Source organism: Struthio camelus, chromosome 35 (genome assembly GCF_040807025.1).
Source record: "Struthio camelus isolate bStrCam1 chromosome 35, bStrCam1.hap1, whole genome shotgun sequence".
In the NCBI taxonomy this organism is placed as follows: Eukaryota; Metazoa; Chordata; class Aves; order Struthioniformes; family Struthionidae; genus Struthio; species Struthio camelus.
This window is the reverse complement of record NC_090976.1, coordinates 991164-1006746: the sequence shown is the minus strand read 5'-3', so window position 1 is coordinate 1006746 and position 15583 is coordinate 991164. Positions and strand designations below refer to the sequence as shown.

The window sequence follows — 15583 nt, the reverse complement described above, 5'->3', positions numbered from 1 at the left end:
GCTACTCAGTAACCAAAAACTTGGTTGCTATAATTGTCTTGGCACTCCTATAACTCGACAGTGCTTTTGCAGCCAAATCCGGAGGCGCACGGAAGCGGCAGCAAGCTGTAGTGCCTAATGCTCCCAGTTGAGCACTCAGAAAACTTTCAGCTAACCTACAGGCTCTTCCACTGCATCAGGCCTGAAGTAGGGGGCACAAAACAGATCAGAGAGCAACGTGCCAAGCGTTAAGAGAGCGTTAAAAACATTACGTGTCTGTAGCATGAAGAGAATTAAAGAGAACAGAGGGGATGTTAGTTTTACAGCAGGCTTGGGCTGATACATCCGTGGGAAAAAACAGTACGTGGAACTGGACAGCGCAAACAGCTAGAGAGATTCAGAACCCTCCAAAGGAAATAAAAATGAAAAGGGGTGCACACAAAGGAAGAAATTTGACTTTTTGTGTTTGGTTATCACTCAACTAGCTCTCGAATGGCTAATGAAGGAAATTCCACTGGCTACGCGCAGCAAATTTTCCATAGAGGGAGACAACATCCACTGCTCTCCCCTCATCTCCTCAGCTGTCATTCCATCAAAGGCGGCTCTCAGGTCGGTGAGGCATGATTTTCCCTTGGTGAAGCCATGCTGACTGCTCCTGATCACCTGGGAAATGGTATCCAGGATGAGCTGGATCTATCGCCTTTGCAGGGGTCAAGGTGCGGCTGACTAGCCTGTGCTTCCCTGCGTCCTCCTTCTTGCCCTTTTTGAAGACTGGAGGGACATTTGCTTTCTTCCAGTCCTCAGGCACCTCTCCTGATTACCATGATCTTTTGGAGACGATTGAGAGTGGCCTTGCAATGACATCAACCAACTCCTTCAGCCCTGGTGGGTGCATCCCATCAGGGCCCATGGACTTGTGTACGTCCAGTTTGCATAAGTGATCCCTAACCTGATCTTCCTCTGCCAAGGGAGAGTCTTCCTTTCTCCAGACTTTCTCCCTTGTCTCCAGGGCCTGGGATTCCTGAGGGCTGGTCTTAGCAGTAAAGACTGAGGCAAAGACAGCATTCAGCATCTCTACCTTTTCTGTACGTTTTGTCACCCGGGCCTCTGCCCCATTCAGCAGTGGGCCTACGCTTCCCCTAGTCTGTGATGTATTTATCAAAGCCCTGCTTCTTGTCCTGGACATCCACATGGAACTCCAGATGGGCCTTGTGCTTCCAAGCCCCATCCCTGCACACTCGGACAAACTCCCTATATTCCTCTCAGGTGAGCTGTCCCTGCTTCTACCTTTGGTACGCTTCCTTCTTCTATTTGAGTTTGACCAGGAGATCCCTGTTCCTCCAGGCAGGTCTGCTGCCCTCTTTGCTTGGCTTCTTGCTCATTGGGATGGATCATCCTTGAACCTGGAGGAGGAGCTCCTTGTCTCTGAACCAGCTTTCTTGGACCCCTTTTCCTTCTAGGACCCTATGCCATGGGATTCTTCCAAGCAGGTCCCTTTAGAGGCCAAAGTCTGCTCTCCTGCAGTACAGGGTTGTGATCCTGCTTTTTGCCCTGCTCCGTCCTCTCAGCATCCTGAACTCTACCCTCTTTTGGCCACTGCAGCCAAGGTTGTCCCCAGCCTTCACATCCTCAAGCAGCCTTCCCTTGTTTTTAAGGATGAGGTCCAGCAGAGCACCTCTCCTTGCTGGCTCCTCTATCACCTGTCTCAGGAAGTTGCCATCGATGCTCTCTAGGACCCTTCTGGATTGCTTGGGCCCTGCTGTGTTGTCCCTGCAGCAGATATCAGGGCAGATAAAGTCCCCCATGAGGACCACGGCCTGCAAATGTGAGGCTACTTCCAGCTGCGTGTAGAAGGCCTCATCTACTTCTTCTTCCTTTTCCTGCAGTAAACACCCACAACAGTTTCAGCCATGTTACTAGGTACCCATCCTCAGCACCTATCAGGTCCTGAGGAAGAAGTGACCTCATACTGAACATCAAAGCCTTGTGACTGCCTCTGGCCTATCAGATCATGAGGCAGAAATGGCCTCACAGTCAGTGCTGATGCCAGGTGCCTGCCTCTGGCCTATTAGGTCCTGCGACAGAAGTGACCTACCATGCTGAAGCAGCATCAACGTGCCTGCTGCTTGCCCCTAAGGTCAGGAGGCAAAAGTGGTCTCGCAATGAGCGTTGAAGCCATCTCCTTCATACTGGCCTATGAGGTAATGAGAAAGAAGTGCCCTCACGCGACAGGCAGCTGTAATGTGCCTGTTGCTGGTCCAGAAGACCTAGAGGCAGAACTGACCTCACAATAAGCCATTCAAGTTCCAGTGCAATGCAACTCAGGGACATAATTTCATTTGAACTTTGACGCAATGGGGCAGGCAGCATGAAGAGGCTACGGCCCAGCTCTGCAGGTCACAGGGGAGGAGAACTGCTTTGAGGGCTCGCCTGGAGCTACAGCGGTGGAAGGAGGTCCTGAAGCTGGGACTGCCCCAGGGGTGAGTGCTCTGAGGGCCTTGAGGGCACTAATAGGCCTTACAGGCTCTCCATAGCCTCACCTGGGGCCTGCACATGCACCCTCTGCCCAGAAGCCCAGGGGTTCCATGTCAGTCTGGCCTGGGCCTCCAGTCCTGGCCTCAGCTCTGGTGGGGCATTCGTAGTCTCCAGCTCAGCTACAGCTGTGCTCCCTGTTGGTCCAGAGCATGCCTCAGGGACTGACTTCCCTGCTTGCCCTTGGGCCTGCCTCATCACCAGGAACTTGCCTGGTGATCTGGACTCTTGCTTGAACATGGCTACCATCTGCAGGGCTGCTTTGCTTGCCTCTCTGAGGTACTGCAGGACTTTACCCTGGCTGGTGAGGCCCCTGCCTTGCTGGTCCTGGCATGGTGCCCAGCTCGCTGTGCCTGAGGCAGCAGCCAGCCCTCACTGCTCCTTGACAGATCCTGGGTCCAACATGCCTTAACATCTTCACTAAGGTCCCACGTGAGAGGACAGAGTGCACCGTCAACAGGTTTGTAGACACAGAACTGGGAGAAGCAGCTGACACACCAGATGGCTGTGCCACTGCTCAGAGGGACCTCAGCAGGCTGGAGAAAAGGTTAGAGAGGAACCTCATGAAGAGCCACAAAGGGAGGTGCCAAGACCTGCACCTGCAGGAGGAGAGAGCCCATGGAGCAGCACTGCCATGGAGCAGCACTGCCAGGGGGCCAACTGGCTGGAAAGCTGCTTTGCAGAATAAGACCTAGGGGTCCTGGTGGACACCAAATTGACCATGAGCCAGCCATGTGTCCTTGCAGCAAAGGAGGCCACCAGCATCCTGAGCTGCATCAGGAAAAGTGCTGCCAGCAGGTTGAGGGAGATGATGCTTCGCCTCTGCTCAGCACTGGTGAGGCCACAGCTGGAGTGTTGGGACCAGTGCTGGATCCCCAGTACAAGAAAGGCTTGGACATACTGGAGTGAGTCCAGTCACAAAGACGACTAAGGGCTTGGAGAAGCTGTCATATGGGGAGAGATGAGTGAGCTGGGATGGTTCAGCCTGCAGAAGAGAAGGCTGAGGGGGACAGGGGGAAGGGGAAAACTTATCAGTGCATATAAATGGCTGCTGGGGGATGGGGGGGAGTGAAGAAGGGGGAGCCAGACTGTTCTCAGTGGTGCCTGTGACAGGACAAGGGGCAATAGGCATCTGCTGAAATACGAGAAACTCCCTTTACACGTAGGAACCTCTGGAGAGTGTCTAGTCCAATCCTTGTGCTCAAAGCAGGGTCAACTGAGGCAGGCTGCTCACGGCTGCGTTCAGTCGGCTTTTGAATATCTCCAGGGGATGGAGACTACGCAACTGCTCTGGGCAACCCTTTCCCAGGGTCTGAGCACCCTCACAGTCAAAGCTTTTTAGTTTGAAATGGAATTTTTCATCTCTCAGCTTGCCCCCCTCTCAGTTTGCTTTCCTTTGTCAGAGGCTGGGACGTGCACGCCACACAAGAGTTGAAGGCCCACATCCGAAACTGATCTGGGGAGCTTTGCTTCTCCAACAGCACCTAAGCAGACTCTTCCCTATCCCTTGTGGAAGTGGTGCAATTGTGAGCCAGAGTCATCTCAAGGTGGCAGGGGACACTCCTGGGGAGTCCTTGTTTTCTTTTTGAAAATCAATGACTAATAAGAAAAGAAAGTATTCAGCCACTCAAGGAGAGGTCCTGCTTAAGGTTCCAGCCCTGCAGGTTTCCTGGCCCACTTGTCCTCTGAAGCGGTGCAGGAAGAACAGGATGAGACACTTATGGGCCTTTCCTAAGGGTTTAGGCTCAGGAGTATGGGTTAAGGCCTTTGTGATGAGCAGTTCCAGTTCCCTTTCCAAATCCAAGTTGTGCTCACATACACGTGACTCCATGCTGTGAAGAACACGCTCTGGAGGAAAAAGCCAGCCCAAGATGTCTTTTTGCCTTGCTTTCTTCTGGCGGGGATTGGCTCTTTAGAAGAAAACAAAAACCAAAGCCCCTCACTCATCTCTGTATTTTAGGCCAAGAGAAAAGAGCTGCTGAAGGATCAAAGCCCACTGAATGGCTGGGCAATAAAGTGTCAGAGGATATTCACTGCAGGTGGGAAGAAAAAAAACCAAATCTTCACATTACCCACACAGTGGCAGGCTGTGAGCTAATGGCTCTTGGTGAGGAAGATGTCACTCCATCCGCGACAGAAGGAGAGCCAAGCAGCCCAACAGAGATGTCCGTGAAAGCAGAAGCTGCTTGCTCTGCGGAGGTCAAAAGAAGCAAAGCAAACGTTCTTCGAAAAGGAACAGAAGAGGAGCAAGCAAGCAAGGAGCTGCCTTCGGCCCTGCTGTAGATTCATGGTGTGCTTCGGGCTGCACTTCCAGAAGAACCAACACAGCAAAGGCTTTGGGGCTGCTGCCTCTGGCTGAGGAAGCTCCCAGGCCGCAGCTTGCTGGAAAACTCTGCGGAAAAAAATCTATGTACTCTTCACTGTTCTGATCCTTCTTCCCAGGCATCTGCTGTTCAACACTGTCCAAGACAGTACCGTTTGGTTGGAGCCAGTGGCCCCTCTGCTCCTGCTCTGCAAAGCTGTTGGACTAAGCCTCTCCCCTCCCTCGCCCTCAGTGGCAAAGACATCGAAGGTTGCAAGCTTCGGCTGAGATTTGTCTTCTGCCAGCTAATACAAGCAGAAATGTTTGCTGATGCTCAAGGGCTGCAATACCTGGGAAGCTCTTGAAGAGGGGGCTGCCAGGAGGAGTTACAAAGCTCTGGAAGAACGCAGTGCATAGCACGCTTCCTCTTACAGTCAGGCTACTGCTAGGAAGCCCTTCGCTGACCTTCCCTCTGGTCAAAAGCCTAGCTTTACTGCTTGCTAACAAAATTAGTACCTTTGTGCCAGAAGCGACCAAGAATTCCCAGCTTCTGAGGAAGTGCCTTTTCCCAGCCTTTTGCAGGTAGGAAGGAAGGACAGAGAGCCAGCAATAGCTTTATTTTCACTTTCATCTTTCTTTTGAGGAACTTGCTGTTTGGGAAATGGAAAAATAACAAGGCTGCTTTCTAAAGCAAGTTCTCGTTTCCCTAAGTATTTAACATGAGGCTTCCTGCAGCTTCAGCTTCTCACTGCCGCCCCCTCCCTGAAGCAGAGCATCTCTGATTTCTGCCTGATCAAGGGGGGGGGTGGGGTGCAAAACTGCTTTCTGCCCCTACACGTCTGAATGGAAAGTGAAAGTGGATTTGGAAAAGCTGTCACTGTTTCATGCTTCCTTTCAGAAGTGAAAGAAACTTCCAAAGTTCAGACTGCTCCCTGCCAGTTGTTTGCAGGGCCCCGCTGAGGACACAGTGCTGATCTTGACAACGCTGCGACCCTGCAGAAAGGGAGGCAGAGACCTGAGGAGTTTTCTGAAGAGCACTAACATCTCAAGGCTGAAGTTCCTGGGATCTCCGGACTCACAGGTTGGCTTTCAAAGCTGGCTTTCCAGGCATCCAGGGTACCCTGAGCTTCAGGAGGTGAGGGTACCAGGTGTCCATGGGAAGGATCTAGATGGCTCTGAGCCCCAGGATGGGACACAGGTGTCCAGGAGATGGACCCAGGTGGAGGCCCAGAAGGTCAGGTCTGGGTCTTTTAGCTTGATGGGATATTGACCTAGAGCATGGGGGCACAGCAAAACCCCAGCTCATGCGCAGGCAGCCTGGGTCTTTGATACAGCACAAGCAGACCTTGCTCTTTCTCTGCTGCCCAGTCCCTTCTGACTGCCCCATGGCGCAGCCCCCGGTGCCTGATATGTGCATCTCCTACATAGAAGCCCCTTGTCCTTCAAGACAGGCAAGTGAAGGGGCAGATACCTTTGTCCTTTGCTGGATAAGGACTGCACGAGAACCGAAAGTTAATTAGAGGCAAGGCAGAGCTGAGGGGGGTGGAGATGGAATTGTCCTCCTAAGCAGAAATGAAACAGCACCTTCAGATGAGGAAGAAGAGCCCAGGACCAGCCACTGGTACTGCGGCTGGGACTAAGGGCCGAAGTAGCTCCAGGTGGCAGGGTGCAGAAGGGTCTGAATTTCCAGATTGCAACAGTCCAGATCTTATGACAGAATTCTTAGATTTTCGAACATTCCTGTGTTGCTTTCCTACCCAAGTGTGACATTTAGTGGAAGTGATGCTCAATTTCCTGCCTTTACCCGGGGCATGTTGCAGTTCTTTCTGGCAAGGGGCTGAGCTGAGGGCTAAAGGACCCCACTGGCTGTTTGAACATATATGGGCTTTTACCTTCAGGGGCCGGGAAAGAGATGAAGAAACTTATAGAAACAGAGACTGAGGCAAACACGAAGCATTGGAGTTTGTGCACAAATGCACCTCCTCCACTTGCCTCTGGCTCAGTGGGTTCTCTTGCGCAGGCTGGTTTTCAACCCTATGGCTTTTCATCTCCTGCTTGGCTTGCACAAATTCTGCAAGCTGCACAAATTCTGCAAGCTTGCACAAATTCAGCTGCTCCAGGGCTGAGGGAATGTGTTTCCTTCTGTTCCTGGGTGGTCTGTTCTTCTGGCTCTTTCCAGCAGTCACTCTTCCCTTCTGCCCTTTAGCCTCTTGCTTCAGTCTCTCCTATTCCTTCATTGCTGCTACCCCACATCATGACCCTTTTGCGGGTCACCTATATGGAAAGGTAGTTGTGACCATGGGGCTTGGAAGAAGTGTTGCTGGGGGAGAAGTCCTCAGCTGGTTCCTCCTCTGGGCCAGCAGACTTTCAGCAGAGAAGCTTGAAGAGGTGGCATTATGTGACCAAACTGGTCACAGGCTAGCTAGGGAGTCTGTCATCTCCAACGTGCACATGCAGTTATGCATTTTAGTGCCGAGGTCCTATTGGCAGTCCAGCAACAACAAGGTACTAGCTAGGAAAGGTCAAGGTCAAGCTAGGAAAGCCAAAAAGCACTTCAGGAACAGGGCTGGGACATGCACACCTGGGACACAGCCCAGGCAGAGACTGAAGGCCCGAGGCGGAGCTGAAATGGAGCCCCTGGGCAGAGGGGGTGGGTGGAAGCCCCAAGTGAGGCTGCTCAGGGCCATGACGGCCTATCTTGCCCTCAGAGCCCTGGCAGCCACAGCCCACAGCTGAGTGCAGGGGCGCCAGCCCATGGCACAGCCATGTCACATCCCATGACCACAGTCCGAGGATAGACATGTTGTATGCAGCAGAAACGTGCACATTCCTCGTTGGCACACAGGAGACCTACAGGAGCAGCCCTTGGGGTCCAGAAAGGCTTGGACAAATCTTAATCTGGCTTTCTCTCTAGGGTCTGAAGAGATGGAGGAGGAACCCCAGCATGAAGGCTGCAGGCCCTCCCAGAAGCAACTTGCTGCAGGTTCTTCGTGTTTAGTAGCGGAGGCAGGTAAGAGTTTCCCCTGCCCTTTGATGCTCCATTGCCGCCCTTCAGCAAAAGTGCAAATAGGACATCACACTAGGAGCAGGCAGCATCCACAATTTTGGGGCCAGCCTGTCACATTCCTTGACTAGGCCTCTCACTGTAAGGGAGCTTAGATGGCCCCTGCTTTTCAGACTACTAGGATAAGCTTGGCTGTGGGTTGTAGGTAACGTGGGTTACAGCACCAAAAGCAAGGTTTCCTCGTCACTCCCTGCTGAAATGCGCTAAGCTTAGCTGACATGGGAGCGAGCAAGAGCCCTCCAGGACCTCAAGAACATCTACAGTGAAGTACAGAAAGATCTTAAAGCTCCTCCACTCTTTCAGGAGTGCTCTTATGTCCCATTTGTCTCCCTAGTAACTGTCCTTCTAGGAGTGCTCCCTAGACCTATTCATTTCCTGGTTTTGTTACTTCTCTTCAGAAATTGTCGTTCCTTTTACATAGTGGCATTAACTGAACAGCGGGGATTTGCTTACATGCTTGTTTTCTTCCAGAGAGAGAAGAAAGACTTCAGTCTGTGCTGTCAGTGCTAGAACTGGAGAAACACCAGACCAAGAAGCTGCAGCTAACGGACCTCCTTGAGATCACTGAGCAAAGCATGAATGATGGGATGCCTCAGACCCAAGGAGATTTACCATGGCATTTTCTGAGAAAGGTAATGGGTCTACATGGCCTGGCCAGAAGCACCAATTTGGGCAATGGGAGAAGTGCTGGTGTAGGAACAAGTGTGGACGGAGATGATACAGACATGTCTGATGATCTGTTTTCTCTGGATGAGGTGAATGAGAGTGATTCCTCACATCCTCTGGATGTCCTCTGTGCTGTTCTGCTTTCCTCAGATGGCTTCCTCCAGCAGGAGGTCATCTCCAAAATGGCCATGTGCCAGTTTGCTCTTCCACTGCTACTTCCTCCTCTTGGTTCCCATCAGCACACCCTCCTGCTCTGGGCCATGAGGAGCATCGTGAAGAAGTGGAGTCCACACTCCCTGGCAAACAGCAGAGGGTTCCAGGAGGAGAGTCTGGTGTGTGTGCCCATGCCCACCTTCTCCTTCATGCGGCTGGGGCACTGCAGCTTCTCCAAGTCCAAGCTCCTCAATGCTGTTCTCAGTCCTTCTCAGCACCACCACGATTTCTTTATCCACAGGGACATGGAGTCTGGGAATGCATGCCGGAAAATTGCAGATGGGCTAGTAGAAATTAGCTGGTACTTCCCTCGTGGGAGGGAGAAGTCAGATCTCTTCCCAGAGCCCATTGCAGTTACCAACCTTCACGGGGACATCAGCTCACATTGGGTGCAGTTTAGCTTTTTAACACAGGTCTCCTCAGCAGTGTTCATAGTGATTGAGAGCACCGGAGAGTTAGAACATGAGCTGCTGTCATCTCTGTCAGGATCAACAACCAAATACTTCTTCATCATCAGTGACCAGGGTGGGAATGCCAAGAAAACGCTGGCATTCCTGAAGAAGTTCACCCCTGCACTGAGCTTGGAAAAGTCATGTCTGTTAGTAAAAACTAGTAGTACTAACGAAGCAAGATTTGTTAAAAGCCTCCAGTCTGCAATAGCAGGCGTACTCAACGCTTCCCCTAAAACAATGACCATTGAGGGCATGGCCGACGTGGCCGTGACCTGAAGATCCTGGTGGATGAGGACTATGGAAAATGCCAGACTGGCAGCACGCTGGCCAGGGAGATCACTGCAGGAATAGGAGATGTGGCAAGGTACAAACAGGAGATGCTCCTGCTGCAGGGAGAGCTCTGGAAGAACTTGGCCAAAGTGGAGAAAGAGCTGTGCCGGATGAGAAAGCAGGGCGACACTGCCACTGAAGATTACAAATCTCAGCTGAGGGAGAGAGTCCAGGACTTACGCAGACAGCAAAATCACTGTGATCTCACCCCCAGTTTGATTCAATTTATTAGTGGAATAGGGATGCATTCCACAGTGGAGAAACATTATTTCCTGAAATGGCTGAAATTCAACTTGGATCACATTGCCAGGCAGAAGATTTCCCAACTGAATGCCAAGTACAAACAGGAAAATGAGCTCTCAGGAAATGACACAAAGTTGTTAAACATACTTGATAAAGAAATTTCAGAGAGCTCCTTAGGGGTGGAGCACTTCATGCGGGAGCTGGGGCAGTTTTATGAGGCTGAATGTTCAATGGCCCAAGAAATAAATATGCCTGAAGAACACAGACAGTTTGTCCGGCTTCCAGGTGTAGCAGCTGACCTGATGCTGGAAGGGTTTCCCATGGAGCTGATTGATGGAGATGCCTCCAACATCCCGCTGCAGTGGGTGGCTGATGTCCTGACTCAACTCCACATCAGGCTGGGGGGCAAATCCAGGCTGGTGGTGCTGACGGTGCTGGGGGTGCAGAGCACAGGGAAATCCACCCTTCTCAACACCATGTTTGGCCTGCAGTTTGCAGTGAGTAGTGGCCGATGCACGCGGGGGGCCTTCATGTTGCTGATTAAAGTGTCAGCGAGCTTTCAGCAGGAGCTGGGCTGTGATTTCATCTTGGTCATAGACACTGAAGGCTTGAAAGCCCCTGAGCTGGCCAAACTGGAGGACAGTTACGAACATGACAATGAACTGGCCACTCTGGTGGTTGGGCTGAGCGATATAACGATTGTGAATCTGGCCATGGAGAATGCCACAGAAATGAAGGATGTTCTGCAAATTGCGGTCCACGCATTTCTCAGAATGGGGGAAGTTGGCATAAAACCCAACTGCCAGTTTGTGCACCAGAACGTCAGTGATGTTTGTGCCCATGAGAAGAACATGAGAGACAGGAAACACCTCTTTGAGCAGCTGAATGACATGACCAAAGCTGCAGCAAGGATGGAAAAGCTTCCTAGAGAGGTGTCGTTCTCTGACATTATAGACTACAATTCTGAGAAAAACAACTGGTACATCCCTGGGCTGTGGCAGGGAGAGCCCCCCATGGCCCCAGTGAACGTGGGGTACAGTGAAGCTGTGGGGGAGCTCAAAAAACATCTGTTTGAATGCATCAAAATCAAGGCAAAGAGCAGAAGCCTCAAGAACATCCCCCAATTCACTGAGTAGTTGAGGAGCCTGTGGAAGGCAGTGAAATACGAGAATTTCATCTTCAGCTTCAGAAACAGTCTCGTGGCTGAAGCCTATGAGCAACTGTCCATGAAGTATGCAGCGTGGGAGTGGGACTTCCGCAAGGCAATGCACCACTGGCTGTTGGAAAAGGAAACCTTCATCCAGAATCAGACACCTCAGGGCCTAGAAGGAGATTTCCAGGTCACCTTGGAAAAGGAAGCCCAAGAAAAACTGCAGCATGAGGAAAAAAAGTGCTTGAAACTCTTACAAGATTATTTCGAATGTGGAGTAGACAATGTAAACCTGATAGAGAAGTATCGTGAAGATTTCATCTAGAGTACAAAAAGCCTGAAAAGGGAACTGCAGAGTTATTCACACAGCAAGTTCAAGGAAGCCATTCAAATTCGGAAAGGGTGGTTCAAGCTAGAAAGCATCCAGGACTCCTGCGTGCAGAGAATTGAGAAGGACGTCAACAGGCTCTTGCGTGAATGCAAAGACAGACAATGTAAACTGAGCAACAAGGACCTCAGATCAGAATTTGAAGCTATGTGGGAAAATATGCTGTCAGAACTAAGGCTCAGTAATTTAGAAAAGCGAACAATTTATGTGGAGGTGGAGGTGCTGTTGAGAAAGGATTTGGAGCATTGTGGAAGTAACATCTGGCAGAAGCTGCAAGAAGCAGAAAGCCTTTGTAAGCACGGAAGGGAGGATTTCAGAGTAGACTATAGCTGCATTCAAAGGAATCGTCTTAGGGCAATAGCAGACGCCCTCAGAGGGAAGGACGTGCACATGCAGTTACAAAATTTTGCTGAAGCTGTGATCAGTGATTGTAACAGGTATATTGAGGAAAAGGTAAACTCCAAAATGGATTACGATGAAACCTACTGCAGAGAGCTGCTGAACATGATCAACAAGAGATTACAAATGAACTGTGAGAAAAGCCTTTGTTTCAGTCCTTCCCTTGAAGTGGACCTGAAGTTACACATTTTGGGGAAGGCAGCTCATAGATTCCAAGAGATGCATGACCGCTTTGTCAAAGAAAACGACCCTCAGCAACATCTGGAGAAGCTGAAAGCTCAGTATTTCTCCACGTTTACTGATCTTTACTGGGAAAAAGATGAAAATCAAATAAGAGCCAGAGATTTCTGCAATCAGTGCCTTAAACCTGCCCTGATAGATTATATCTACAAAAGGCTAGGAATAGATATTGTTGATGACATTCTCAGCCTGGGCGAGTCCATCACATACAGTAGCCGCACCTTCTTCCAGTTCGCTCTGCAGAAGAAACTGCTGGATGACATGAACGTGGAATCTTATGTGAGTTATGTTTCTCACTATGAAAAGTTTGTCAAAACCTGGATTCAAAGACACTTAAGCAAACACTACAAAGAAACAGGCCATTTGGAAAAGCTGGAGAGAAAGTGTCTCTCGGGAATAGTAGAGAAAATAAGCAACATATTGGGAGAGTCTCAAACTGAAGAGAATATTGACGCTTTGGCATTTTTAAATCACTTTTGCAGAGCTCTGCAGAAGGATTTGGTCATTCCCAAGCACAGCTTGGCTCGCATACAGTTTAAAAACACAGCAAAGACGGAGCAGTTCTGTGCTAATCTACTGACTTCACTTCCCCAGCTGAAAGAAGACATCCTCCTTCAACTTTCTGGCTCAGACCTGGAGACCATGCTCTGCAGCCTACTTGTGAAGCCCCAGGATGAAATTTTCCGTCGAGTGTTTGGCTGTGGGAAGCAGTGCCCGTTCTGCAAGGTCCCTTGTGAAGCTGGAGGCAATGACCACAAAGAGCACTTTGCTTCGGTGCATAGGCCTCAAGGACTAGCAGGAATGGTGCATGTGAAAACGGAAAAACTAGCCTATTCAGTTTGCTCTTCAGAGGTGGTTTCAGTGAATAGTTTCAGAAATATCGACACCAATGGGAAATTCCATCCTTATAAAGAGTACCGCCAGTATTACCCAGACTGGCGCATCCAGCCAGACGCTACCATTGAAGCCTCCGATTACTGGAAGTTTGTGTTTAAGGAATTCAATCAGCAGTTTGCAGAAGAATACTGTGCTGAACCAGCTGACCTACCGAGGGAGTGGAGAAAATTAACCAAAGAGCAAGTTCTGGGCACCCTAAAGGCAACCTATAATGCAAACTGAAAAGCCTCCGAGGATGCTTACTGGGCAGGGATAGGAAGGCATTTCAGAACTACCAAAAGACAACTTAATTGAAAACGCACATGGAAGCTCCCAGAGCCTGCACCTCTTTTAAAGTAAACTGAGCCAATTAAGAATCATTCCCCTTTTCCAAATGATCCAAACCATACCTGTAATTTGTAGCATCAACAGTTTTTGGTCTGGCTGGCAACCTTGGGAATCCAATAAGTTCCTAGCCAGTATGCAAGCTTTTTTGGTAATGCTTTTTTGGCAAATGATCAGAGCAATGTGGCATTTAGACCTGTCCACTGCTTCCACTGCCTTTTGCCTCAGCAGAGAGGGCAAGAAACCTCAGAACCAGCCAAACATGCAATCATGACAGGAGACATTTCTTCACCAGGCTCCTGGCTGATTCAGGGTTCCCTGCTGGCTCTCACACCTAGCACAGCACAGCACTCTGTCAGCATCCAGCTCCAAGCATCTGAGCCAGATCCGGGTGCACAGCCAGGCATTGCCCTGAGGTTTGCATGGGGACTGTCTTTTGCTGCCACAGCAACAGGCAACTTCCCTTCTCCAGCCAGGGGCTCCACCGAGGAGGCATCATCTCGTCCGGACCTCAGCTCCTTTCCCTCTCCTGGAGGAGTGGCCACGTCCAAGCTCTTCAAGCCAATGGGGTAGTAGTGAAACTCCTGGAGGTGTCTGCGGTGCAGGCTAGCTGCCTGGGTCATGCTGTCAATAAACCAGTTAGGGAGAACCTCCTTCCACAGCATTCTTGGCTTCCTGTTTTCCATACACCCGCTAAAGCAAATGCGCCAAAGGTCCCCAGCCAAAGTGTCAGTTTACGGCCCTGGCTGGAGCTTGCTGCCAGCTCTGTTGTGCCCAGCTGAGGCAAGTCCAATCATTCATGCAGATATCGGGTCTGGCTGCAGAGGAATCCGATCATCGGGCTGTCCCTCCTTAGCCATCCCTCAGCCCGACACCCCTGTATCCTCCCCTTGAGCATCACTGGTGCCCTGTGCTGGCAGCTCCCGCCACAGCCCTGACCTCATCTCTCCATGGCCAGCACTGGAACTGTGGTGGGACTGAGCCCCAGGAAGCATCTGTGATCCCATGGTGACAGCAGCCCTGTGGTGATGTGATTGAAGGGGTGGCGAGGATGGGGTGAGGAGGGCTGGAAGAAGAGGCAGGGTTGCATTTACCCCAGCACTGGCTACCACGGCGGCAGAGGCAAATCCTTGGGGGTGGCCCTGGCTGGGTGGGAACACGGTCTCCAGGAGGTGTCCGGGCTGCTCTCCCAAAGCTGCTTTCAGTGGGACGCAAGGTCTGAGCCACAGGGGTGAAGGAGATTGGGCATCTCCCCAGAGGGCTCAGATGGCAGAACTCAAGAAAGAGCACGGAGAGGGAGAAGTCGAGGGCCTCGGTGCAGGGTCTGGGCAACCACACGAACGGGGACCAAGACTGACACCCCCCCCCCCCCCGCTGCAGAGGGGACACAGCCACCATCGTCCCAGGAGCCTCCAGCGGAGCCCTGCTGGCTGGGAAAGCTGGTGGTGAGCGCGTGGGGGGCAAAGGGCCTGGGGTGGCCTGGGGGTGGCAGGAGTTGTCCTCTGGGTTCATCTCTGCTGGGAAGCACTGCTGCCCGGGAGCTGCTGCCCCACGGTCCAGCTCTGCTCAGGTGCCCTGGGCGAGTCTTTGGAAGGCCCCTGTGGAGACCAGTGTGAGCACTGGCTGGGCTGCAGGCACTGTCATGACCCTCCTGGTGCAAGCGAATGGTGTTTTCAGCTGGCGCTGTAGCTGGAGAGATGCAGAAGGGTCTTGAGCTATGAGAACTCCTGATCCACCAGCCAAGCCCCAGGCAGCTGAAGAGGGCCAGGATGTTGTCCCCTGGGAAGATGAAAGGTTCTGGGTGTGGGTGGTGGAGCTGGAGGGGAAAGCTGAAAAGGCTCTGGGGAGCCGCTTTCCCAGAGGGGAAGGGGGAGCTCAAGCAGCTTCAAAATGCTCTTTGCATTCACTTCCAGCAGCCCCAAATGGCAGCTGTCCAGGTCCCGTGCACATCCTCCAACGTTGCAAGGGCCTGGCACAAAAATGAAAAATTGCTGTGTGCTGCCTTTTTGCATTAGAGCTCATGCCTGAGTTCCCTCTTTGGCCACCCTGTCTCCTGAGATGTCTGCTTGGTTTCCTGGGTGCTGTAGAAATAGTCCAACGCTAGGTTTCCAAGGAGCAGAGTCTCATGCACATATAACAGCAAAATTGTTTATTTATTTAAATGACGGTAGAGCATAGTAAGAGCTGGAGCTGGGTGCCTCCGGGGGGGACCCCAAACAAAGACATTCTGGGGTAATTCTACCCTTGACAGCTTGGTTTCCCTGCCTGCCAGGGAAGGTCTCCTCCAATCTTGTTTCCTGAGTCGGTGCTCGCTCTCCTTCTGATTGGTGTCTGTCTCCTTTGCACAGGTCCTGGCCTACATCCCAGGCTGGTTACCATGTCCTTGTTTCCTACCAGTCCCTTA

The 15583-nt window shown here is 51.4% G+C and overlaps 1 protein-coding gene across 1 annotated transcript; it reads left to right on the top strand.

Moving 5' to 3' along the window:
- Positions 1-3605: 3605 nt before the first annotated feature.
- LOC104148646 (up-regulator of cell proliferation-like) lies at positions 3606-13833 on the top strand. The gene is given in 5 exon segments (XM_068923670.1): positions 3606-5395; positions 5712-5894; positions 7728-7823; positions 8349-9473; positions 9476-13833. Coding segments are annotated over 3 exon segments (4812 nt in total). The 5' UTR covers positions 3606-5395; positions 5712-5894; positions 7728-7738; the 3' UTR covers positions 13078-13833.
- Positions 13834-15583: the final 1750 nt, after the last annotated feature.